The 24,666-nt window shown below is 37.0% G+C and overlaps 8 protein-coding genes and 1 non-coding gene across 13 annotated transcripts; 2 read left to right on the top strand and 7 right to left on the bottom strand.

Annotated features, from left to right (window-relative positions):
* Positions 1-2,116: 2,116 nt before the first annotated feature.
* Positions 2,117-4,791, bottom strand: LOC104733388 (F-box protein At4g22280-like; the record flags this gene model as incomplete). The annotated part of the gene is made up of 4 exons (XM_087476835.1): positions 2,117-2,405; positions 2,480-2,627; positions 2,775-3,037; positions 4,546-4,791. Coding segments are annotated over 4 exons (918 nt in total), but the record flags the coding sequence as incomplete, so codon positions are not given.
* On the bottom strand, positions 3,072-5,049 carry LOC104731282 (uncharacterized). Of its 2 annotated transcripts, none has more exons than XM_019233391.2 (2): positions 4,971-5,049; positions 3,072-3,515 (listed from the first exon to the last, which is right to left on the bottom strand). In XM_019233391.2, the coding sequence occupies exon 2, from the start codon at positions 3,494-3,496 to the stop codon at positions 3,293-3,295; it is 204 nt and encodes a 67-aa protein (XP_019088936.2). In that variant the 5' UTR covers positions 3,497-3,515; positions 4,971-5,049; the 3' UTR covers positions 3,072-3,292. The 2 variants fall into 2 exon arrangements, with proteins under 2 accessions (XP_019088936.2, XP_087335124.1); XM_087478998.1 differs by lacking the exon at positions 4,971-5,049 and adding an exon at positions 4,279-4,542.
* Positions 5,050-5,656: 607 nt separating this feature from the next.
* LOC104731281 (protein SHOU4) lies at positions 5,657-8,669 on the bottom strand. Its single transcript, XM_010450609.3, has 4 exons — positions 7,667-8,669; positions 6,941-7,096; positions 6,637-6,848; positions 5,657-6,131 (listed from the first exon to the last, which is right to left on the bottom strand). The coding sequence occupies exons 1-4, from the start codon at positions 8,432-8,434 to the stop codon at positions 5,939-5,941; spliced, it is 1,329 nt and encodes a 442-aa protein (XP_010448911.2). The 5' UTR covers positions 8,435-8,669; the 3' UTR covers positions 5,657-5,938.
* A 1,621-nt stretch (positions 8,670-10,290) lies between these two features.
* On the bottom strand, positions 10,291-12,274 carry LOC104731279 (putative carboxylesterase SOBER1-like). Its single transcript, XM_010450604.3, has 6 exons — positions 11,707-12,274; positions 11,392-11,444; positions 11,188-11,311; positions 10,973-11,094; positions 10,768-10,875; positions 10,291-10,620 (listed from the first exon to the last, which is right to left on the bottom strand). Exons 1-6 carry the CDS (start codon positions 11,993-11,995, stop codon positions 10,522-10,524), a joined length of 795 nt encoding a protein of 264 aa, XP_010448906.1. The 5' UTR covers positions 11,996-12,274; the 3' UTR covers positions 10,291-10,521.
* Positions 12,275-14,131: 1,857 nt separating this feature from the next.
* LOC104731280 (carboxylesterase SOBER1) lies at positions 14,132-19,499 on the bottom strand. 4 transcript variants are annotated; one of them, XM_087478995.1, is made up of 8 exons: positions 19,120-19,499; positions 18,766-18,818; positions 18,433-18,556; positions 18,202-18,323; positions 17,987-18,094; positions 17,238-17,905; positions 16,812-16,887; positions 14,132-14,886 (listed from the first exon to the last, which is right to left on the bottom strand). In XM_087478995.1, the coding sequence occupies exons 1-6, from the start codon at positions 19,265-19,267 to the stop codon at positions 17,765-17,767; spliced, it is 696 nt and encodes a 231-aa protein (XP_087335121.1). In that variant the 5' UTR covers positions 19,268-19,499; the 3' UTR covers positions 14,132-14,886; positions 16,812-16,887; positions 17,238-17,764. The 4 variants fall into 4 exon arrangements, with proteins under 4 accessions (XP_087335121.1, XP_087335123.1, XP_087335122.1 ...); XM_087478997.1 differs by having other exon boundaries at positions 16,812-16,895; positions 17,244-17,905; XM_087478996.1 differs by having other exon boundaries at positions 17,244-17,905.
* On the bottom strand, positions 15,234-16,130 carry LOC147930375 (uncharacterized). Its single transcript, XM_087476834.1, has one exon. The coding sequence runs from the start codon at positions 16,128-16,130 to the stop codon at positions 15,234-15,236; it is 897 nt and encodes a 298-aa protein (XP_087332960.1).
* LOC104731276 (mitochondrial pyruvate carrier 4) lies at positions 19,469-21,328 on the top strand. The gene is made up of 5 exons (XM_010450602.3): positions 19,469-19,783; positions 20,222-20,320; positions 20,499-20,551; positions 20,788-20,861; positions 21,084-21,328. Exons 1-5 carry the CDS (start codon positions 19,729-19,731, stop codon positions 21,127-21,129), a joined length of 327 nt encoding a protein of 108 aa, XP_010448904.1. The 5' UTR covers positions 19,469-19,728; the 3' UTR covers positions 21,130-21,328.
* A 33-nt stretch (positions 21,329-21,361) lies between these two features.
* On the bottom strand, positions 21,362-23,473 carry LOC104731278 (uncharacterized). The gene is made up of 3 exons (XM_010450603.3): positions 22,826-23,473; positions 22,167-22,373; positions 21,362-21,812 (listed from the first exon to the last, which is right to left on the bottom strand). Exons 1-3 carry the CDS (start codon positions 23,201-23,203, stop codon positions 21,627-21,629), a joined length of 771 nt encoding a protein of 256 aa, XP_010448905.1. The 5' UTR covers positions 23,204-23,473; the 3' UTR covers positions 21,362-21,626.
* Positions 23,474-23,819: 346 nt separating this feature from the next.
* LOC147930374 (small nucleolar RNA snoR109) lies at positions 23,820-23,920 on the top strand. Its single transcript, XR_015576969.1, has one exon. It is a non-coding gene; the product is annotated as a small nucleolar RNA snoR109 (small nucleolar RNA).
* The last annotated feature ends 746 nt before the right edge of the window (positions 23,921-24,666 follow it).

Raw genomic sequence — 24,666 nt, 5'->3', positions numbered from 1 at the left:
TTACAAGGTTTTTAAACACCTTGTAAACACTTTTACAAAGTTTTAAAAATCGTTTACAATGTTTTTATAAGATATAAATTTCAAAAATTTTTGCGGGAAAATTTTTTTTGGCGGGAAAAAACATTTTGACAGGAATTTTTTTTCGATTTTGGCGAGAATTTTATTTTATTTTTTGGTAGGAAATTTTTTTGATTTTGGTGATTGTACATTCTTGTTGTCATTCAAAGAAATGGTGATTTGGTCATATTGTACATAAAGAGTGGTAGTTTTAAAAATGATCAACATGAAGGGGTATTTTTAAAATAGGACATTGAAAAATGGGTATTTTTGAGAATGCCCATTTATAGTATTTGTATTTTTTTGTCAATAATGGTTTTTAAACATTACAATTCAATCTCAAAACAAATAAAATTTATAATATTTGAAATTCTAATCTTATTTAGCTAAAATTGTCTCAATTTATAATTTTTAAAATTTGAACAATTCAAACATATATCTATAAATTAATTTATAGTATAAAGTAATAATTATTAATTTATCTATAAATTAATATCACTATAAATTAATAAAATGTGATGGTCTTGACATTATTAATTTATAGAGGTTTTTGCTAATCACAAAATTGTGATTCTAGATATTGATGTTTTACTGTATATGGCTAATCACAAAATTGTGATTCTAGATATTGATCACGGTGAAAACTACAACCACCGCTTTTGATAATCATCATCTCTATGTTCAGGCAAACGATATAAAAATTACTTTACAGTTTGCAAACACTTGTTAATAAGAATTTTGCTTCCACGTCTAATGTCATTTGCGATTAATCTCTCAACATATATCCGAAATGAGACAGAGACAAATGGAACGTGGCGGATCCAGGAGAGTTTTGAACCTGGGGCACATATTATTAATATATCTAAAAATTAATACATAAGTATACTATATGATAAAAATATGCAGCAAAAAGGTAAAAAATTCGGTACATGGTGGCATCGAACACTCAAACAGTTAAAACAGATAATTATTGCACATAGTTACTAAATAATACATAATAATAGTGTGGGGCACGTGCCCCCACATACTTACACAGTTGTACTGTAGATCCGCCACACTAGTCGTGGACCGTGGTAATTAAACTTACGAATTAGGATAATACAAGAATATAGTCATAATTAGATGGAAACATAATAATTATTTTTAACAGAAAATAGCATTTACATTTTGGTGCTTTATCTACACATAAACCCCAATAGAAGGGGCAAAAAGAAAAAACTAATAGGATCATCATCGCAAAAGGCAAAGCCCATTTGGTTTTCTTTTTGAACCAATTTGGCTCTCCTCTCTTCTTCTTTCAGTCTCGTGAGCCTAACTCTTGTAGCATTTATATATTGAATATCGGGCAAAAGAAGCATTACATACATATTGGTTTCATCAGACAGGAATGACATCAGCGTTTTGATTCTCGTCGCAGGTGCCATCTGCATAGGTCGAAAGGAGGCAGTGCCACCACCTGCAGCCACTGGAAACTGCTTCTGCCGGAGGAACTATCATCAGGAGATTGTCATGTCTTCTTACCATCCCCATCACGCTCACCATGCTTCCTTCTTTTATGTATATCTGATCATCACACACAATCAAATATGATGATTGAAATCAATAACAAAAGGGTTATCTCTTAACTGCAAATGTGAAACCAATGAGAGTAGTCAAAATAGATCTTTCCTTGTACTAACAAAATGGTGACTCTGGGGTCTGACTAACTTTAGTCCTTACTCTGGTGATTCTTCAAATTTATCAAACACTGATGTGAGATGTATAAGCCGTTTACTTTGACATAAGTTAACGGGTTACTTCCCACTACACATGTTTCATCACATCTTTTTCCATGATTGTGACTTTTTAGTGTGGAATAAAAATCCATTGGTACCAGTCATATATAGTTTTATATAGATGTCTGATCTGTTTGAACGAACTCAAAGTTGCTGACTTTATTTATGTTTAGTCATGTAGAGTGATGAATAAAGATCCGCAAAAGTTAGGTTTATTGATGCATATTTGAAGTTCTTATCAAAGGGAGCAATATGTGAACATGCTTTCTCTGTACTTTCAGTTTTAAACTTCCAAGAGACTATATTAGTGAACTAGGAGGTAACAAACTTGATCTGGATCTTGCAACTGGACGGTCTAGGAACCATTAGCAGATCTTTGGTGATTCGGGACTTTTCGTCGTCGTTTATTGCATAAGCACGAACTTTCACAAGCTCAAGACATGATAGTTTCTTTAGCAAATGTTTCATATTCTCTAGCTCTCCAGTCATTCCTCTATACTCAGTTATCTTCAATACTTTCACAGGACATGAATGTCCAAATTCTTGTTCATATTCACGGGCGTAATATGGACCCTGAAATGAAACACGAGGGGAATATTAGCGACCTGAGTTTGACCGTGATAAGATTTCGAGGGTTTTGGTTATACCTTGAGGACGAGGGTCTGTAGATTCGGAGATTTTTCAAGAAGTATTGGCAGATGTTCCCAACAGTAGTAGAGTGGATCATGTGTAATAGATAAACGAGACAGTTTGCTGAACACTGGGATTACTTCACGGAAATAACGGAATACCGAAAACAAAGTAATAAAATATTAACTAGTCACTAACCAATTGCAATCTTTGGATCCAAACACCTTAAGAGAAAGATTTTGGTTCCTAAACTTTTAACTTCCATGCAAATAATATGAAAGGAAAATGAAAAAGAGATCATTCTTTACCAGACTAGTAGTAGCACCAGATAACTCCAAGGTCTCAACGTTTCGTAACCCCTTAAACAGATTTGTTGGGTTGCTATAACCAATAGTGAGATAAAGATCAAGCTTAGCTTCGACAAGGGAGTCAAGATTCACAAACGGATAGTCTTTTGAAACTATATCAGAGTATTCTAAGTAGGCAAGACTCGGTGTATCTAAAGTCATGTCCCAATACTTCGAACGCTCAGTACAGAGATAAGTAAGTTTCTTAGACCATGGGCATTGGTTGTCCTTCATTTTTGGTCCCCCAATTATAATAGTAATATTTTGAAAGGTTCTTATTCTTAATATGAGCATTAGTGTCTATTTGTCAAGAACATTAAAAACATGTCCTGATCAGAATTCTCTTGTTTAAAACACTGTATTAGGGATTGGACTGAGACTCAAACACAGATACCAATCTGACGAACGAGAGTGAAGTAAAGAACTTTGAAGACAAAAGATAAACAACAACGAGTTTGGTTGGACATAACAAGCCGGTGAGGATTAGACTTTAGATGGAACCTTGGTGTCAGTCTCAACTGGTTTTTGGCCTTCGAACTTGTCAATAGCCACCTGAAGTTCGTCCGTGCCACCAACAGCCCTCATTGTGTAGAAGTATACCCCAAAAACAAAAGCCGTTAATCCTCCCGCTACAACAGTGTTCTTGCTTTTTGGACCAAGGTAACTAAAACCTAGAAATCCCGCCATTGTTTTTAAAGTCTTAAACCTGCAACATTCAAGAAAGTGTAAAAATTGTCACATGTTACAGAACAGACCCCAAGTATGCAAAGTCTTAGCTAACTGTTCAATCTATACAAATCACAGGATGAGTAACTAAAGAGAACTCCGAAACATGTATATAACAACACTTCTAATTACTCCTTTTAACATAGCAGAACTGAGACTCCAGAAGCTCTGAGGCCATCGTAGAACATTGACATATATTGTTCATATAGTGAAAACACAAAAATCAAAATCGATTGAATAGAAAGACCCTTCCAATTGTTAATGCTCATCCTAAGAACTACAACGCCAAGACAAAAGTGACAGTGCTCTAAGCACAAGAAAATCAAAGATGAGTAACATCATGGTGTGAAGACTGCAAAACATTACAGCAAAAAAAGAACTCTTCTTTTGCATTATAATGGAGACTGGATAGAACAATTCAATCAGCTGCTCACCAGGTGCATTAGTTTAAACATATTTGTTCACAAGCTTATAACAATCGGCTCAAATCAGATGCTTTTTTAGCTTCCAATTAATCATCAACCACAGTCAAAATCAAAATTAAAGCAGAAGTAAAAGCATTACAGACTCTAATTCTACATCTACAAATCCAAAGCTAGCATCTTTTAATCCCAACTGATGGAAGAACTCAAACCCAGATCAAGATGCCAAAAATAAAACCAGAGCAGAATCTATCAAGCAAAAAAACTGGATCTTTTGAACAAATGAGTCAAAAGGATCACAAAATTAAAATGGAAACGAACCTGATGCTTTATGTTTTCGCAGATTACTCGAAAAATCCGATAGAGATACAGAAAGCTGATTTCTTTTTGGCTTCCACAAAGAATGCGACAGAACGGCTTTGGTAATTCGTCAAGAACATCCGGTGAGAAGAACGGATTGGCTTTCGTGAAATCGTCGAGGATGTGTATCGGTTTGTCGTCTCCGTCGAGAGAAAAGAAAGAAGTCGAAGTAATTTTTTCTCTGGAAAATGTTTTCGTTTAATCCTAGACAAATTCTACAGCCAATCACAATAAAGCACGTGTCGAAGTCGACGGACAAAAAACGTCCACAAAATCGATGAAACTTTGTCCTCCACCCACTTCTTGATCATCTAAATGAAGATTGGGTCTGAAGGCAAACAGATAACGCCATCGCTTTGAGAGGACAGATGTTGAAGTAGCTTCATTGAACGGAAGGAAAGATAGAATGTGGCAAATAATATCATCTGATAGATCGTTGATCAGTGAAATTTGGACAAACCAACCAGTTGAAAATCAAAGGAAGCAGGTGCAGAATAAAAGTATTCTGCTTTACAAGCAAACAACGAAATTGACCAATTAATCAACTCAATACTCGATAGTTCGATTCAAAGACTAACCAAATCAATCCGATGGGATCGGAAGAAACAAAAAATTAAATCCGTCATAGTTTATACGGTGAGCAGAAAACTAACCAGGAGGGATCTCAAGAGAGACAGGGACTCAGGAGTTACAGGACAGAAAGAAAGAAGGAAGCGTGCTCTTCTGTTTACCATTTTATTGCTTTTTCTAACAAACACTAGTAATTAGGTAAAAATGTTTACTTCTTTAACTTTTGGGCTTTAGTTTTGGGTTTGATTGAGGCCCAAATGTAGAAATCTTTGCTTAATCGCGTTTGATTTTGTTTTTTCAGAAATTTGATGTAAGCATAAGTTTTACCATTTTTCGTTTTTTTTCCTGAAGGTAGGAGAAAAGAAAGTTGAGGCATTTCGAATTGTTTGTTGACACAGACAAAGTCAGGGAAAACTTCTGAATTCTTTCTTATTGCTAGTCAAAATTATTTGTTCATACAGGGAGAGTGAATCTATTTTCTTAAATTTGACTCTACGGTAAATCTCTCTACTCAGTTTTTGAGACATCGTAGTAAACATTATATATGGCTAATCACAAAATTGCGATCCTAGATTTTGATCACAGTGAAAATTACAACCACCGCTTTTGACAATCATAATCTCTATGTTCAGGCAAACGATATAAAAAGTTTGCAAACACTTGTTATCTGTTAATAAAACTTGCTTCCACGTCCCATCCCATGTCTTTTCCAACATAAATCCGAAATGAGACGGAGACAAATGGAACGTTAGGGGAATTAGACTTAAGATAATACAAGAATATAATCATAATTAGATGGAAACATAATAATTATTTTTAACAGAAAATAGCATTTACATTTTGGTGCTTTATCTACACATAAACCCCCATAGAAGGGGCAAAAAAAAAAACTAATAGGATCATCATCGCAAAAGGCAAAGCCCATTGGTTTCCTTTTTGAACCAATTCGGCTCTCCTCTCATTCCTCTCTTCTTCCTTCAGTCTCGTGAGCCTAACTCTTGTAGCAATATATTGAATATCGGGCAAAAGAAGCATTACATACATATTGGTTTCAGACAGGAATGACATCAGCGTTTTGATTCTCTTCGCAGGTGATGATCAGGCCATCTGCGTAGGTCGAAAGGAGGCAGTGCCACCACCTGCAGCCACTGGAGACTGCTTCTGCCGGAGGACCTATCATCAGAACGTTGTCGTGTCTTCTTACCATCCCCATCACGCTCACCGTGCTTCCTTCTTTTATGTATCTGATTATTACACACAATCAAATATGATTGAAATCAATAAGAAAGGGTTACCTTTCATTGCAAATGTGAAACCAATGAGCTTTTTTGTGTGCAATACCAAGATGAGAGTAGTCAAAATAGATCATTCCTTTGTACTAACAAAATGGTGACTTTGGGGTCTGACTAACTTTAATCCTAATTCAACCTTCTAAGAATCTAAGCCCTATAACTTCAGATTTATCAAACACTGATGTGAGATGTTTAAGCCGTTTACTTTGACATAAGTTAACGGTTTTTTTCCCACTATACATGTTTCATCACATCTTTTTCCATGATTGTGACTGTTACTGTGGAAAAAAAAATCCATTGGTACCAGTCAAAGTAAACGCCTACATCTACAGTCTGAGAGTATACACTTTCAATCTTACTGAACTCATGGTTTAGAAGGTCGTATTTTATTCAAGTAAAATCTATATATTTCAAGGTTTGGACAGTGACTCTAACAAAAGTATCAAGATTCACATACCCTTCTTTGAGGCGCATGACTCGGTCATCGGCTGAGAGGTTGCGATCCGACAACCACTTCAAGAAGGTGGGAGATTTATCTTTGTTCTGCGCTGTTACGTTAGCCACTGTCGCCGGTTTGACAAAAGGAGAAACTTTTGATCCATATCCTGCTTTTACTAGCGCTCGCAATCCAGATTGGAAATCTGATATGTAGAAATCCGACACGTATTTCTGCCAACCACAACAAGATTCATCAAACTTAACCATCTCCTCCTTTCACATAAAATCTTGGAAACCTGATGACCAAAGAAGAAGAAACTAACCTCAGCATGTCTACAACCCCAAGAAAAGCATCGATGTTTAGGGTTTGCGGATTTCCCACCAAAACCTTTGTACTCATACAACTCCGTGGATACATAAACGCATCTTGGTGTCCTTTGGTATGAAGACTCCAAAGGAATGCTTCCACATGTCACAACCTACATACAAAAAAAAACAACATTTCAAGCAAAACAAGAAATACACCAATGACCATCACTACCATATTTAACCATATCTACAGCAACATTGTTATTTCAGAAATTATAAATAGTCTGTACAACGCATTACACTAGCTGTTGACGACTGTACTCCAATCCACAAATACAAAAAAACACCCGTGACTCCAATTTGTCCAATTATAAATGGTCTAGTTTCACTAAAGACTCTTATAAATCTATGCTGAACACAAACGACGAACCCTTTAGTTTAACTAATATAAAATTTCAGACACAGACAAAAGCAAAAATCATCATAAAGCACCCAGAAACATAATGTAGCAAAACAAAAACTAAAATGAAAGTTAATTAAACCCTAAACAGAGATCCAAGCATATGATACATCCATAAGCAAAAAGCCAATGATAGATAATGACATTCTAACTTCACTCAAAAATTGAAAACGATCAAAAAGCTAAATCAGGAAGCAATTTAGTTTAACCAGAACAATTAAAGTCACTTACTAAAACTGGGAATTTTTTAAAATCATCTGAAAATTAGGTTTTAACTTACCCCTGTAACCTTAACGAATTGTCCATCAATGGCGCCTCTAAGCTCAGCATCTGGATACTTTTTTAAGAAACTCAACAGTCCTTTTCTTCTCCAAACGCAGTTCCAAATCAAAACCACGATTGCTGGAACAACCGCCGCTAAAACCGCCGCAATCACCACAGGTTTCTTAACCGCCACGGTAAGAAACGCACCCACTAGCAATCCCATCGCGGCCACGATAAGAACCGCCCAAACTACCGCTTTTGGTACTGTAAACCCGACCCGAACCGGGTCTACGTTGAGACTCGTCACCGACGACCCGTATTTAGGCTTGCTCGACGCTAAATTACTCAACTGGTGGTCTAATTGACCCGACCTCCTCGACCCGGACAAAATCGGACCGGAAGAACCGAGAGAACCGGAGGTGATTAAACCGGTCGGCTGAAGCTGAGAGAGCGGACCTGAGAATTTCTTAACCGAACCAGAGTTTGGACCAGATCGAACGGATCCACTATTAGGGTTGGAAGAAGAACCGGAGACACGTGGCGGCGCCTGGAGCCTCGAAGTACCTCCGCTGCTATTACCACCGACGATTAACGGCGGCGGTCCTTGAGAATCGACGACGGAGATGTCGAACATCCTTCCTAGCTCGCCGGATTTCTTGATGTCGCCTCCGGTGTAAGGCACAGCTCGAGCCGCCATTGTCGGTGGTCGCTCTTTTGGCTGCTCTAGCTTTCCCGATACGTAGAGTCCATTTGGTAGCTGGTGGGATTGGATCCGACCCGCCATTTCTTGAGACAGAGAAGAGAAGAGAGAGAGATAATAAAGCTAAGAATACAGAGAGAAAACTTTACTCTTTGAGTGCTCCAGAAGAGAGAGAGAGAAAGAGAGAGAGTAGTCTCGCGCGTGTAGGTGTGAGTGGCAGTGAAGGTGGAAGGAGAGAAGAAGAAGAAGGACGAAGGATGTGAAATGACGAAAATGGGGTAACTCAGGACTGTGTTATTACGAAGTTGCCACTGTGTGTGTTTCTGAAAACAGACGATTGCGTAATCTTTGAAGTAGGCTAAGTTAGTTAGAAGGTTTTGCTTTTTTCTTGATTGGTTGATTTGTAACAGTAATCGCCTACTTGGCGCTTTTTTTTTTATTTTACACTTTTTTATCTTTAGTTCAAAAGCTTTACAAATTACCCCACCCCCCCATATTTTTTCCCTATTTCAAAATTTCCAATTTAAAATTTGAAATTCGAAAAAAAAAACAAAATCCAACAACTTTATTTTTAAAAAGAAAATGGAGACTATTGGACTACAGTTTTCTTTTTTTTTTTGGCTTAAAAACTAGAACAATGCTTAGTATAAAGAATTAGCCAACAAACCCCAATCACATGTGAGATCTTTAAGGATTATTTTGGTGTTTGTAAAGATTAGATTACACAAAACAAAACGTATCAATGTCCAATAATTTTTTTGCTTCGATAATTGACAAAACAAAAAAGTGTAGTAAGTAGCCTTTGACCCTTTGTTACAACTTACAGCAATACAAGCGTTGAACTCTAAATTTCGAATTTATGAAACAAAGAAATATAAAGATCGACATTATTTTATTTGTATTTGTAAAAAGAAGATTATTAGAGTTTTGTTGTTCGGGAGTCACAAGAATTGATAGATTCGATCTTTGGTTATTAACAAGAATAAATAGACTTATCTCTGAGTAGGACCATCTTCAACGGCCCAATGCCAGCGTTTCTCATTAATCATAACAAAGTTCATGCACGTAAAATACTTGTTCTTTGTATTTTCCTTGTTACATCTATTGTACAAAACTAAACTGCGAATTTTAAACATTACTTGACTTCACTACACGTGATCAAAGTGTAATGCTAATTAGCATTTTTAATTTTCCGAATGATTGCAATAATTGAAGCCACTATAAAAAATATATACAGTCAGTACAGTACAAATAGAGTTAGTAGACTAATGATATATATATATATATATATTTGTTAGCAAATTTTAGCGGCTAGGGTAAAATCAACTTAAATTTGTTTATTAGTGTATAAACTTAAAATGTGTATACATATATAAATATTTGATGGACTTAGATTCTTGTGTAGCTGTCACTATAGTGTGAAGATTCTGTAATATTTGAGATGGTGAAGGGGTAAATGTTGGAAATCACATATAGTCGGTGGGTTGCTATGGGAAGAATCCAAAGGAAGATAATAATATGGGTGCAAATGGGATATTATGTGTTTTGACGAAAATACCCCCGTGCAACAGACCATGCAAACTCACTTGGATTTTTTTGTGTTCTTTTTTGGTCGGATCTTTTTAATAATAATGTTTTTCTTTCACTATTTATATATGGTTTAAAAAACTTAGATATTGACATATGTTTGAAAACTTCATTATTCAGATCCTTCTTTTCATATATGGTGACATTTTTTTGTTGTCTTCTCTTCTACGCTAAATAATTTGTACAGTTACAGTCAGAAAACACCATTTTCACAACAATCTGAAACTATTATATGATGATGGCACTGGCTGCTATTTATCCGACATAGATCTAATCTCTATATCAATTATTGATTTGAATGAAACGTAAGCAACTAAAAAGTTGACTGTTCTCTTTTTTTGAACACATCAAAAGATCCGAGTTGCCAAATTATATAATTCAAATCAATGGAAATTACAACTTCTGTGTGTTACACGAATAGTAAAAGTTTCCATAACCAACGAAACATGACACATTAAACCGAAACCGGTTTTCACGACAGAGAAACTGGACCAGAAGATGAGCTGATGTTATCATTGTTCTTCTAACTGTGATCGATATTAGGATGTTTTCTCGAGTGCAGTAGTGTTGCCTTTTAAAACCATTTAAGAAGAAGACGACGAGCTCTGCATCCGTTGTTTGATCCATGACTCCAGATACTGCAGCTCCTGATTACTGATCGAGTGTCCAAGATCCGGATAAGCCTGCAGATCATAAACAAACTCTCCTCAGTTAAAAATTATCAAGAATCGGTTTCTAAGATCTTTCCATGGTGATCAGTATTTGGATTGATTGTTCTGTCTATAAGATCAAACATGAGTGTTTGATTGAATATCATATTATTATTATACCTTGAATTCACAAGTCACACCAGCTTGTTGAAGAAAAGGAAGAGCTGCTTGACCAGCTTCGAATAGTACAGTCTTGTCATCTATGCCATGAGACCACAAGATTGGTGTCTGCATATTGCAAAATCCGAAGATTCAGAAACCCAAAAAAAACAGTGATCTGACATTTAACCCTTTATAAGAAACCAAAACGAAAACAGATGGAGACCTTTTTAGCATCTTCAGTAAACTGACTGATGATCGAAGAGTTGAATGGAATCCATCCGCTAAAGACTGAACCTCCTCCAAGAGTTTTCGGGTAAAGAAGAACACTAGCCAAGGTTAATGCACCTGCAAGAACATCAAACACATTGTAGAATTTTAGAATCGGGTAAGTAACAATCCATGGGAATGAGCAACTATGGTGGTGCAAAGAGAGATAACCTCCTTGGCTAAATCCACAGATATACACATTTTCCGGATTTATGCCTCCTGCAATCTCTTTATCTATAACAGCATGAACGTTCTTAACCGCTTTAAGCAAACTGCTTTCATCTTTCGGAGAGCCCTACCACATAAAAAAAAGTTGCTTACTTGATGGCATACAAATTGGTTAAGCTACCAAATTAGCAAGTATAAAAGTATTACCGCAGTAAGAGGAAGCTCAGGTATGTCAAACCAAGAAGGCATCACTGCACCATCTGCACAAAACAAATCAAAGCCAATCAATACTTTAGCAAGGACCATACTAAAATCCAAAAGCAAGGCTTACACAATAACGTCAAAAAGCAAACTTCCAATGAGATTGAGACCTAAAAATTCGAATTAGCTTAAGAATACACAATACTTTAGCAAATATCCCAATGCAATAAGCCAAAGTGATCAAAACCTAGAGAAGAACGAAACGCATAACACACCAACTCTAATGATCCCTAAATTAAGATAGTAAAAGGTCAATCGTACAATTGCAGGAGACTGGATTTGATGGAGCAGAAGGGAAGAGCCACTTAGTGTTCCTAAACTCCGGGGACCTAAAAAGCGTTTTGATGGGTTCGTTGGCAGGTCCAGAATCACCAAGCCCGTGAAGCCATAAGATGAAGGTTCGAGCCATAGAGTCTGGGTTCTGTGAAGATGAAGAGGTGGATGACAAGTAAGGATTGTTTTGGAAGAAGAAGATTACGAAGAAGAAGGCAGTGCTCAATAGTGCGGTCGTGAGAAGAACGATCGGTTTCGTCAGTCTACTTGTTCGCATCCCTTCACCATTTTATTTGGAGATCGAACTCTCTCATAAAGCTCTGTTTTTTTTTAATGGAGAATCGAATCAAAGACGATGTCTAAATAACTAAAATGCCCTCAGTGTCAAATTCTTTTAAAGACTTTTTTTGGCTATGTGTTTTCATACCTACTTAAAATTGCAAATGTATTCCAATGTTTGCATATACATATTTCAATCAATACAATCACAAACTCTATGTATTCAAGAACACTTCAGAGTCCAGACCAAACCAGACAATGAGCTTAGAGAATAGTCACTCTTTTATTGTCTTAGGGCATCTTTAAAGGGATAACACTTTTGAGTGTTCTTAGTTTAAATATATTAGGAAAATAATCTAAGAACACTTGTTAAGAACTTTTGCTAAAAAGTTAGTTATAGGGAGAACATGGTTAAGATCATTAGATTTAATAATAAAATATTCTTAAACATATTACAATTATAAAATCTAATAAATTTATTATATAATATTACAATAAAACTTATTACAATTATATAATATTTCTTAAACATTTTTTAAAACTTATAAACTTTTAAAATATAAATATTATAAAAGAACATTTAAATTTCAAACTTATAAAACATATAATAAAATTCATAATACAATACCAAATATTAATGAAACAACAAAACATTATAAATAAAATTTTGAAAAAAAAACAAACAAACATATTACTTAATTAATTAAACAAGACAAACATTTTATTTAATTAATACATAGTTTAAGGTCCAAATTTATTCCATATATGCTCAATCAAATCCTCCTTTAAATTTTGATGTGCTTGTCTATCACGGATCATTGTATGGCCATCACCTAATCCCTCAAGATTTGAAGACATATTTACCGAAAACGTTAGATCCGGAGTAGTTCCAGTTCCATCATCTTGTTGGAATTCTTGTTCGTCATAGAGTGTGTATGAATCCCGTTCATCTTCGACAATCATATTATGGAGTATTAGACATGCTCTCATAATATATGCAATTTTACCCTTTGACCATAAAAGAGCTGGATTCTTAACCATGGCGAATCTAGATTGCAGGACTCCAAATGCACGCTCAATATCTTTTCGTGCACCTTCTTGACGTTCTGCAAACAATCGATGCTTTGGATGTTGTGGATGTGGGATGGATTTAGCAAATGTTGCCCACTCGGGGTAAATACCATCCGTCAGATAGTAAGCCAAATTATACTCATTTCCGTTAACATAGTACGTAACTTCGGGAGCTCGACCGTAAATAATGTCATTAAATACTGGTGATTGATCAAGAACATTTAAATCGTTACAAGTACCTGGAGCTCCAAAAAATGCGTGCCATATCCAGAGATCTTGTGAAGCTACCGCCTCCAAAACAATTGTTGGCTTACCGGTGCCTCGTGAATACATTCCTTTCCAAGTGGTTGGGCAATTTTTCCACTTCCAGTGCATACAGTCGATGCTTCCAACCATCCCGGGAAAACCCCGCTTTTCTCCATAAAAGAGTAGCCTTTCAAGATCATCTGGTGTGGGTCGGCGTAGGTATTCAGCGCCAAACAAGTCAACTATTCCGACGACGAAATGTTCCAAACATTGATGAGCAGTACATTCAGCAAGACGTATATATTCGTCAACCGAGTCCGTTGCAGCCCCATATGCTAATAGTCGAATTGCTGCAGTACATTGTTGTAGCGGTGAAAGACCATTCCGGAAGGTTGCATCCCTTTTTGGCTTAAAATATGGAACTTCTTCACTGAGACGATTCACAATACGCAAGAACAACGGTTTGTTCATTCGAAACCGTCGGCGGAATTGGTGAGCATTGTATGTCGGATTATCAGAAAAATAATCGTTCCACAAACGGTCATGGCCTTCTTCGCGTTTACTATCGATATATGTATGTGGTTTCCTTTCGACAGGAGTTTTCTCTTCAACAGCTTGAAATTGGTTTCTAAATTGCTCTTGAAAGTATTGGTTTAAACTATCATTATTGGGATCATAATGATAGTGAAAATTGTTAGAAGAAGATGCCATGAAAGGGTTGAGAAAGAAAGTGTTTTTGGTAAGAGAAATAAAATGGATTGATTTTGAATAAGATGAACAAAAGAGAGAGCTTTAAAGAAAGAGAGAAGAGAAAATATATGTAATTGTTTGTATGATTTGATCTTGATCTCTTCGCATATATATAGAACAAGAGTGAGTTGTTTGTAAATTAAGCATGTGACGAACAAGGACCAAGTGACTCTGTGACTTTGTGACAAGGCAAACAAATAAAAACAAAACCATGTGACTCAAACTCAGCACCACCAAGTACATGTAAATACATGTGACTCAAACGGACAAACTCAAAAAACATAAGTGACTCTGTCCAAACAAAGCAAACACATACATGTAAATACATGTGACTCAAACGGACAAACTCAAAAAACATAAGTGACTCTGTCCAAACAAAGCAAACACATACATGTAAATACATGTGACTCAAACGGACAAACTCAAACTCAGTAAACAACATCCCAAACTTTACTTGAGCCTCTGATAGACGTGGTCCTTCAGGTGCATGACTTGGTCCTTGAGCTGGATCACCAAAAGCTTGAGCTGGATCATTTGGTCGTTGAGCTGGATCACTTGGTCCTTGAGCTCAACGATCACTTGGTCGTTACGCTGGTTGACTTGGTCGTTCGGCTGGTTCGTAAGACTAGGTCGTCCAACCTCGGCTGGTTGTGTCACATGAGCAGGTAGTGGAACCAATACCTCACGGTTCGTAAGACTAGGTCGTCCAACTGATGGTGTAGGTTCATAGTAACATGTCTCAGCCTCTGATTCTGAATCATCACTATAGTCTAGTGGGCTGTTTATGCCATAGTCATAATCAGAGAACATATCTTCGTCTACCTGAAAAAAAAACATATGCGTATTAGACATATGCGTATTCATTAAACGTATGCGTATTCATTAAACATATGCGTATTAGAACATAATAACATATGCGTATTCATTAAAAACAAATAAACATAGGGTTACACAAACATAGGATTAAAACATAAAAACAGAGGATTAAAACATAAAAACATAGGATTAAAACATAAAAACAGAGGATTAAAACATAAAAACATAGAATTAAAACATAAAAACAGAGGATTAAAACATAAAAACATATGATTAAAACATAAAAACATTGGACTAACATAGTTAAAACAAACAAGCATACACTCCAGCGGACATTAGCTAATTCTTCTAAGTTAAAAAAGTTCCGCCATTAACTTCTTCTTTAGGGCTTTTTCATCATCATCTAGGGTTTCATTCTTGGCAAGTAGAGTGTCAAGAATGGACATCTTTTGGAGTTGTTTCATGTCCTCTAGGTCTTTCTGTTTTATCTCCCACATGTTACTAAACTCAGCAGATGGTGTAGCCTTCTCTTTGCCTTTGCTCTTAACTTTTTTTGATGCCTTTATGCCCGGAGGCCTGCTCTCGTGCTCACCAACGACAGAACCTGTAGATCCAGCAGCTTCATCAGCTTTCCTTTTGCTCGAACTGGTTGTTTTGGGAGTGGGGTTCATCGTCTCGAGGTTAGCCCATTTCTGCTCAAAGCGTAGCACACTCCACGCATACTCCAAAGCAAACTTCTTCTTGTACAGCTTGAAATATATTTGGTCAGCATTTTGTAAAACGTCAACATCGTTCATGCCACTTGCTTTCTCACGCTCTGCCTCTGCAAAAGCTCCACAGAATTGGCTTACTTCCTTACTGACTTTTTGCCATCTTTGTCTACAATGTTCAGCAAGCCTAGACTCAGCACCACCAAGTACATGACTACTTGTTTCGTAGTATTTTCCTATACGGTTCCAAAAGGACACTGCCTTCTGGCCATTCCCAACAACAGAATCCTTCGATGTGTTCAACCAAGCGCTTATCAGCACCAAGTCATCTTGTGCGGTCCATAAGCGTCTCTCCCTACGCTGTTCAACAGTCGCTTCTGATTGACTAGGAGGTATAGGCGGCTGTGAACTAGTTTGTGAACTAAAAGCAGGGATTTGAGACGAATCAGTGTTTATATTGGGAGCAAAGCTGTCATATGGGAAGTTAAGAAGGCTAAAGTATGATTGAGACTGACTGTTAGGAGTGTTGTTTGATGCCATAGGATAATCAGACTTAAAGAAGGAAGAAAGTTAACTAAGGAAGAAGCTTAAAGAAGAAAGAAGCATAAAGAAGGAAGAAGCTTAAAGAATGAAGAAGCTTAAACGGGATGGAAGAAGCTTAAGGAAAGGAAGAAGCTTAAAGAAGGAAGAAGCTTAAAGACGATGGATGTAAGAAGCTTAAAACGATGGGTGTAATATTCTGAAGGTAAGAGGATCATTAAATCAAAAGTATTTTGTTGTTAGGGCCTTGAAATTCTCAATAACCATTACCTACTTCAGTCAAATCAGAAGTAAATATAGGTCATTGAGTGTTTTTTTAAAAAATTTCAAAGTTTTAAAGTTTAAAAATGTTCTCAGTCTCGCAAGTAGTTAAAATTTAACTCAGTCTAGCAAGAACACTCAAGTACAACAAATATAACTCAGTCTCGCAAGAACAAAAACTAATCATACTACCTAAACCACTACTTTTAATGCTTTCATATATAACTCAGTCTCGCAAGTTTTTAAATTTAAACTACTACCTAAAACACAACACCAATCAAATCATCCAAGTTTTAATCAAACCTTAATCAAACAAGCACAAAATAAACCTAATCTCGTAAGCAAAAAATAACCGAAATCAAACAAGCAAGAAATAAACCAAATCAACCGACAATCCCAACACTGTCTATATACACTAACCTTGAGATTCCTATCGTTTGATGATGCAGGTTTGATGAACCTTCTCCTCGATTTAATTTCCAATGTTTAATCTCACCTAGAAGCCTCATCAAAGAAACAAGCAAAATGGATTAATCATTACTGTAAATTCACTCAAACATAAGCGAAATACTGTAACAACACACGAGACTCAAGCAAAAGCGATAAACCATTACTGCAAATTCACTCAAACATAATCAAAATTGACTCACAAGGTTTGACTGTAACAATACACGCGACTCAAAATTGACTCAAACAACACACGAGACTCAAAATTGACTCAAACAAATCCTATGTTAATCAAAACTTTGCCAGATGAGACTAAATCCTAACCTAATTCAAATATTTTCAAAGATTTCAATGCCCTAAATCGATGACAGATCCATGAAACCAAGAAGATGATATTACCTTTACCTTTGTTCGCCGGAGGTGAGACGAGACAGACGAGACGCCGGAGACAGATGAGACGCCGGAGACAAACGAGATGAGTAGACGGTAAAGAGATCGCCGACGAGACAGAGGAGACAGCGGCAAAGGAGGAGACTACGAGATCTCTTGCAGAGAAGGTGAGGAGCTTCGCAAGACAGCCGAGAAAGTCGAGAGGAAGAGCTTGCAGAGATGCCGGACACAGACGAGACAGCGGAGACGGTTACGAAGAGATCGGCACTGAAATCGCCCTTTGAAGACCAAAGAAGATGAACCCTAGGTCGATAAAACCAAAAAAGTTGAAACCAAATAAAACTCTCGACCCCCAAATAATTCTTTCCAATACCATTTGGACACGTCACAGAAGAACACACCTCACAACAGTTCGGAAATAAGAACATGTTTTATGCTCTAAGCCCAATTTCGAATTTTTTTGAAATACAAATATACCCAAGCACACCCATAAAGATGGCCCGATAAAGATGGCCTTAGGTACAGACGTACAGTTATTAACTTGAGTGGAACAAATCTTTAAGACAATTAAGTTGAAGACAAGTAGGCGACGACGAACTCTTCAACCGTCTCTTGAACCATGACTCTATATACTTGAGCTCCTTATTGCTGATTGAGTGCCCAAGACCAGGATATGACTGCAGATAAACAAATGACATTAGAAAATTAATGGTACATTGGATTTCTTCTATTATGCATTTGTCTTGTATAGTATGTACCTTGAATTCACAGGTAACACCTGCTTCGTTGAGAAAAGGAATAGCAGCTTGACCAGCTTCATAGAGTACAAGGTTGTCATCAGTGCCATGAGACCACAAGATTGGTGTCTGCATATTGCAAAAAACTAAAAGACTCAGAAACTCAAAAAAAAAAAAAAAAACAGTGATAAGAGATCAACAATGTTTATAAGAAACATAAGTGATGATGAATGAACCTTCTTAGCCTCTTCAGGAAACTGACTGATGATTGAAGAACTGAATGGAACCCATCCGCTTAAGACTGCTCCTCCTCCAAGAGTTTTTGGGTAAAGAAGAACACTAGCCAAGGTTAATGCTCCTGCAAGAAAATTTCTCATTAGGAGCCAGTCACAATGCATGATTCTCAAGACATAAAGTGGATTCAGATCAATATAAAACGGTCTAAGGGTGGGAAAAGAGAAACACACCTCCTTGGCTTAATCCACAGATAAAAACGTTTTCAGGATTGGTTCCTTGTGCAATCTCCTGGTCTATAATGGCATGCACGCTCTTAACTGCTTCAAGCACGCTGCTTTCATCAATTCGAGAGCCCTAAGTAACATACATATAAGCTACATACTTTAAAAAGCAAGATTGTTCTGTTCTTTATATAATAAAACCTTCAATCTGCTAAACAAGTGCTAATTATCGACATTGATTCACAAGGTGGAACTTGGAGCTACTACCAGTTTAGAAAGACAAAAAAGAGTAAAACCAAGTCATATTATAAAAGACGTCAGATCAAAAGAGAGAAGTAATACCACTTTAAAAGGAAGTTCAGGGACGTCAAACCAAGAGCGCATCACCGCACCATCTGTACAAGAAAAAGGATTAAGAGGCATAAAACCAGCAGATACTTCACTCAATCATGTGTCTAGTAATACCAATCTCTTTCAAATGAACAGAAGTGGCAAATCTACTTCATCACAAGGAACAACCAAGACGGCTTAGCCTAGTTGTGATAAATCAATCACCAAAAGCAGAGGCAAATCAAGGTAAAACAAAAGATTTCGAATCAGAAAATGAAATGCAATTTCCTTTTAGCCAAATCAAACCATAAACCAACATGAATACAAATCGAAGTTAAGAAAAAAGAAAAGGTAAGAAGAAAGTACTGTTGCAGGTAACAGGATTGAATGGAGCAGAAGGGAAGAGCCACACAGCGTTCTTCAAATCCGCGGATTTGAATTGTGTTTGGGTGAATTCATTGGCAGGTCCAGAATCTCCCAAACCGTGAAGCCACAGGATGAAGATTCGAGCCATGGTGTTTGATAGTGATAACCAAAGGTACAAATTGAAAGAAAGCAATGACGGTCAATACCGTGATGGTGACAGAGAGAAGAAAGATCGTCTTCTTCTTCTACTTCTGTGTATTCCTTGGCATGTTAAAATCGCCTGTACCTTTGCCATTTCTATACTGACCTTGGAACTCTCTCTCTCTCTCAAAGTCTTCGCGACGACTTCAAACTTCAAAGTACAAAAAAAAAAGTCCAATGGGGATAAACAAGAAGCTAAAATGACTAAAGTACCCTCGACTGTACGCTTTATGATCGAAACGACATCGTACTTTAGCTGCAACCCTTTTGTCAGTGTTTTTTTTTTTTTTATATAGCCAGAGAGACAGAGAGAGAGAGAAGGGGAATATCTCGGGAGAGACAGAAAGCGACGATTGGTTGGTGAATTTTGGGAGCATCTTTTTTTGGGGAATTGAGAGAAATATTTCAATGGCGACTTCGAAGCTTCAAGCTATCTGGAATCACCCTGCCGGTCCTAAAACCAGTGAGTCAATCAATTCCTCTTTTTTTTTTTTTGTCTTCGATTTCGATTTCTTCTTATTGATAACCGAATTGAGCAATCCACATGTCTTAGAATCTGTTCTTTTGTCTCCCTACTGTTTTGATTGATTTGACTTTCGACTTTGGATTTTTTTTTGGATTGATATGTTACTATGGTCTATGAAAATGTAACAACTTTTCATGTTACGAAAACGAAACAAAACGAATCAGTCTTTGCTTTATGTTGGTGATGTGAAACTTGAGAAATCCTAGAGCTTGATCTCTCTATGATGAGTCTACCCGTTACTGTCCAGCTTTTAACTCGTTTTGTTTCCAGTGTTAATTCTAATTGAAATTCAAACAAGAGTTTTTAGTAGCTTGATCCAGAAAAAAGTTTCCAACGTTTTTGGTTGATAAGACCTTTTCGTTTTGTCTTTCTCAGTTCATTTCTGGGCACCGACGTTCAAGTGGGGTATTAGTATTGCCAACATTGCAGACTTTGCCAAGCCCCCAGAGAAACTTTCCTATCCTCAACAAATCGGTATGTCAATACTCTTCGTGTGCATAAAACTAAAAGATAGCATCTCTCTATTGAAAAGTGGACTTGCTTCTTAAGCCTTATAACCTCAATGGTTGTTCATTGTTCCATGATCAGTTTCCACCTGTGTTGCAATGCCTCAATGTGTTCTTACGGTATTCATTGTTTTCTCTTGCATTAGCTGTTACATGCACTGGAGTTATCTGGTCTCGCTACAGCATGGTAATCAATCCGGTAAGTTCCTTTGCACTCCTCTCTGATAATTCTCATCACATTCACATGGAAGATACGTTATTTTCCTTTTCCTACTGAGCCTTTTGGAATCGAGTAGTTTCTCGCATTGGAGCTAGTACTTACCAAAACTGTAATACAGTTTTATCATGATCTTCTCCCTTGCTTATGCGGCGAGTGATTTGTGATTTGGGTTTTGTTTGGTAACTTCTTTGATTCTTTCTTACTTTTGCTTACAGAAAAACTGGAACCTCTTCAGCGTTAATGTTGCTATGGCAGGGACAGGCATATACCAGCTTGCTCGTAAAATTAAGTAAGGCCAAGATAACATTCTATTTCTTCTTACTTGAATTGTGCACAAAATGCTCTTTAAAATATGCTCTATGCTTCTAGAAAAAGAAGAATCTATTGTTTTTGCTATGACCACTCCTCTCTACTTATGAACATACTTGTGCTTAACACTAGTAAAATAAGCATTTGGTTGATTAATTGATGTTTTCTCACATACCAAATTGAAACACTCTTTGATCAACAGGCACGATTTCGCAACCGAAGCCGAGCCTGCTGTTGCAAACGAATGATTATGATGACGAAGCTGAGCATTCAAAAGGAAAAGTGGATATCATCTTGCTTCTGTTTGAGAATCTAGTCCAAGATATTTTTATTTTCTTTGCATTCCCAGATCTTCTGGGTCGGATTAAGATATCATTTTCAAGGTTTTTAAGTATTCTGGTTTGATATTTGTTGCAATGATAAAAGGAGATCAAAAGCTCCCCTTCATATGCTGCTTTCAAAGTTAAAGTACTCCACAGATAAATTAAATGTTTATAATGTTGAATCAAATTGTTCATCAGACAAAAAGACCAGAAATTTCCTATGAATTGAATGTTTAGTCTGAATCAATGAGTCGCTTCAATTAACAAAAAAAAGGAATGGGATAACAGACCAAAACATGGATCTGCGTCCACATCTAATGACAGCTTTGTTCTTTCTGTGTGTGTCTTTCTTCCTAATGACATTGAGACTTGAGGGCAAGGAACCAAACACGAATAGCATTGGTTGGAATGCAACCAATTTATCATTCTTCTAATGGCTTGTCCTCTTTAGAATCCTTCTCAGCATCCTCATCGTTTGCATTCAAGTTCAGTCCTAACTCCACAGTGCTTTCGTTCAAATCTTGTCGCACTAATTTGTCTTCATCCTGTGCTATTTTTTCGTCAGCCTGTACTACTTTTTCTTCATCCTGTACTATGTTTTCTTGATCCTGCTTATAAGAAACAAATGAGAGGTTCAGTATCTACTTTGCTTAATAACAAAATATCACACAAGATCATGAAGCATTCTATATTCAAATCGATTCTCGGGTATTCAGATCCAACACATGGACAAGGGGAACTAGAAAAATATGACAACAATGGCTGGCGGTAAACAAAGTTTAGAAACCAAGAATTCAAACAAGTTAAGATAAAAGATCAGTTATTAATAAGCCTACCAAAAGAAATGACAGTTAAGGCTCTAAGTACCAGGGGTCCTCGAATTCATCAATGAACAATGGGGGTTATCGACAGAGACAAGCAAATTCAGAAGAAAACAAAAATAGAGGTACAGAGTGTTGTACCTGTGTCTCTTCCATCGGAACATCATTAATGTCAGGCTTCTCCTCCACTATCGTTTCCATCTCGCTAGACTCTGCTACACTTTTGTCCTCATCTACCTTGTCTTCCTGCTCGACCTTGTTATCCTCATCAATCTTCTCATCCTCCTCGATCTTGTCATCATCCTCAATTTCTGTAATCTCTTTCTTCTGCTCCTCAAGTACTGCAATCTGCACCATTTAATCACACTTCACTATAAATGGATCCATATATAAGCAAGACTATGAAACGATAACTCTGATGTCTAAGGCTAATATCATTAAGATAATCTAAATCATTCCATGAAAAAATATATGAACTTCAATCATTGATATATCCCATGATTCCCAGAACCAGAAGACAGCTCTACTAAAACATTGCCTCCATTAGCACCCTAATCCAGCCCTATCAGTCCACATGAATTCAAAATGGCAAAACAGAGACATAGGCCGGTCCAATTAGTCCTACAACAGTGCTCAAAACTAACCATATTTCAAATATTAATTACAGAGATTAAAACCCTAATCACTGTAGCAGTCACCTAAGCAAATCAAACTTCTAGCAAAAATCCCCATAGCTAGCTCAATTTAATGCAACCATCCAGAATAAAACACATTGAACCAAAAACCTCAACAAAACTAACCGGCACGTATTTGAATCGCCGTCGTGGAGGCTCTTCAGCCGCTGTCGCAGCTGCAGCAGTGACAGAGTCGTCGCTCGGAGAATTACTCTCACTCTTATTACCATCTTCATTGCCGTTACTGTTACCGTTACCATTCTGAGACAATGGAGCCCATTTATACAGCAATAAATGCGATCCGTTACTGCCGTCGGAATTCGAACCACCACCGTTGTTAACAACGGAGGCTGCGGCGGATGCAGTGTTGTTGTTATTGTCCTTCTTGGCGGAAGGAGAAACGTGAACCCACTTCTTCTTCCACTTCCTCACCGGACCTGTGAATACCGTTGCTGGTCCGTAACGAGTCGAGGACCTACCTAACCGAGCCCCAACTCCTTCCATAACACGACCTCGTTGATTTCACTAATCAAAAATCCAAACTTTTTCAAATCCCAAATCCGTTTATGAATCTTTTAATTTCCAGGTTACGAAATTTTCAAATCGAACAAAGAATTAAAAGAACGCTCTCTCTCTCTCTTTCTCAGACAGATCTCAAGTTTTTGTTTGTTAAGCGACCAATTTTATTGGGTTGACGCAACAAGAAGACTCTCGCGCTAAGCTAGAGGGGTTTGACTAACTACACGTGTATGGTAATTATACGCTAATATGTTTAGAGCTTACAGTACGCGTGCTGTAGCTTATAATTTACCTTGGTTTTCCACAAAGAGAAAGACTCTTTCTGGTCTAGAGACTCTCTCTCTCTCGGCTATTCGTGACCTAGAAAGCGTCCTCGGAGAGAGTTTAATGTAAAAGACGTATATACCCTTGATGTTCTCTCCTATATAAACATCGCTTAAACATTAGTGCTAAACATCATCTCTTTCATATGACGGCTAGGTCTAGGGTTTTTAAGTGTTTATCTGATTCGAGTTTTTAGTTGTTATGATATGAGGGGCTACATTGTACCGAGAGAAGGGTTGGATTTGATACCTTTACTCTTGAATTTGCCAAAAAAATAAGGCTGTAGCTAGATTAATGATGAAGCTATCTGGCCGGTGGTCGCGAGAGAGATTAAGATCTCTCCGGTCGATTCATCTGCTTACCGAGTTTCTTACATCTTTTGCTTTAATAATTACCTTACCGATCATTTTTGGTTTGTCAAAATTTAATTTGTAGATAATAGTGATTTATGAGAAAGGTTAATTAAGAAATGAGATTAGCAGATTTTAGAAAATGCTGTTTTCTAGAGACCTTTCTCGTAGATTAAATTTAAGGCTCCATTCCAGGCGATCTGATCTTTTCTTTATGAGCAGTTATGTGTCTTATTGGTGCCTACATATTTCTTAATCATATCACTATACTTTGGTTTTTTGAAAAATTTAATCATAAGATTTGATAAAGAGTGGTTGTTTTTGATGTGAGTTGTTGATGTAACGAAGATTTGATTTGTTTGTGGTTTGGTACGGTCTTGGACTTCCATCTCAGTAGTAACAGTGGCGGTTAACCAATTTAGGACGGATCTAATGGGAATCTAGTTCTAATTTGAACAATTGTTACATTGAACTGAGAGAACTTGCAATGACTGAAGAGAGACTAGTGAAGATAGAACGAATTTATAACTAAAAAGGTGAACTGAATCATTTTCAATTTCCGCAATTATGGAGGACCGGTTAATAGTAATCCAAATAAGCCTAAGAAGTACATGAGAGACATTATATCGATTATATCCAATATCAAGAGCTGCAAACAACACCACCATTATATCGATTGCGATGCTAGCTTCTATCCAATGCTAGGATAATCCGGGGCTTAAGGTTTTTAAGTTTTGGTCTTGTAACAATTCATGTATCTGCACCAAGCAAGCG

This window comes from Camelina sativa, chromosome 12 (assembly GCF_030686135.1).
Source record: "Camelina sativa cultivar CO46 ecotype springtype chromosome 12, ASM3068613v1".
In the NCBI taxonomy this organism is placed as follows: Eukaryota; Viridiplantae; Streptophyta; class Magnoliopsida; order Brassicales; family Brassicaceae; genus Camelina; species Camelina sativa.
This window is presented reverse-complemented; position numbering and strand designations above follow the sequence as displayed.

Excerpts from the sequence above, each read along its gene's own strand:
- LOC104731282 (XM_019233391.2), bottom strand. The coding sequence starts at position 3,496 with ATGGCGGGATTTCTAGGTTTTAGTTACCTTGGTCCAAAAAGCAAGAAC.
- LOC104731281 (XM_010450609.3), bottom strand. The coding sequence starts at position 8,434 with ATGGCGGGTCGGATCCAATCCCACCAGCTACCAAATGGACTCTACGTA. Across the intron at positions 7,097-7,666 it reads AATTCGTTAAGGTTACAGGG|GTTGTGACATGTGGAAGCAT; the intron begins GTAAGTTAAAAC and ends TTTTGTATGTAG. Across the intron at positions 6,849-6,940 it reads GGGGTTGTAGACATGCTGAG|AAATACGTGTCGGATTTCTA; the intron begins GTTAGTTTCTTC and ends TGTGGTTGGCAG.
- LOC104731279 (XM_010450604.3), bottom strand. The coding sequence starts at position 11,995 with ATGCGAACAAGTAGACTGACGAAACCGATCGTTCTTCTCACGACCGCA. Across the intron at positions 10,876-10,972 it reads TTACTGAAGATGCTAAAAAG|ACACCAATCTTGTGGTCTCA; the intron begins GTCTCCATCTGT and ends TGCAATATGCAG. Across the intron at positions 10,621-10,767 it reads GTGTGACTTGTGAATTCAAG|GCTTATCCGGATCTTGGACA; the intron begins GTATAATAATAA and ends TATGATCTGCAG.
- LOC147930375 (XM_087476834.1), bottom strand. The coding sequence starts at position 16,130 with ATGGCATCAAACAACACTCCTAACAGTCAGTCTCAATCATACTTTAGC.
- LOC104731280 (XM_087478994.1), bottom strand. The coding sequence starts at position 19,267 with ATGGCTCGAATCTTCATCCTGTGGCTTCACGGTTTGGGAGATTCTGGA. Across the intron at positions 18,324-18,432 it reads CTGTGGATTAAGCCAAGGAG|GAGCATTAACCTTGGCTAGT; the intron begins GTGTGTTTCTCT and ends ATTTTCTTGCAG. Across the intron at positions 17,906-17,986 it reads GTGTTACCTGTGAATTCAAG|TCATATCCTGGTCTTGGGCA; the intron begins GTACATACTATA and ends GTTTATCTGCAG.
- LOC104731276 (XM_010450602.3), top strand. The coding sequence starts at position 19,729 with ATGGCGACTTCGAAGCTTCAAGCTATCTGGAATCACCCTGCCGGTCCT. Across the intron at positions 20,321-20,498 it reads TTCCTATCCTCAACAAATCG|CTGTTACATGCACTGGAGTT; the intron begins GTATGTCAATAC and ends CTCTTGCATTAG. Across the intron at positions 20,862-21,083 it reads CAGCTTGCTCGTAAAATTAA|GCACGATTTCGCAACCGAAG; the intron begins GTAAGGCCAAGA and ends TTTGATCAACAG.
- LOC104731278 (XM_010450603.3), bottom strand. The coding sequence starts at position 23,203 with ATGGAAGGAGTTGGGGCTCGGTTAGGTAGGTCCTCGACTCGTTACGGA. Across the intron at positions 22,374-22,825 it reads GGCGATTCAAATACGTGCCG|ATTGCAGTACTTGAGGAGCA; the intron begins GTTAGTTTTGTT and ends TAAATGGTGCAG. Across the intron at positions 21,813-22,166 it reads TTCCGATGGAAGAGACACAG|GATCAAGAAAACATAGTACA; the intron begins GTACAACACTCT and ends TCTTATAAGCAG.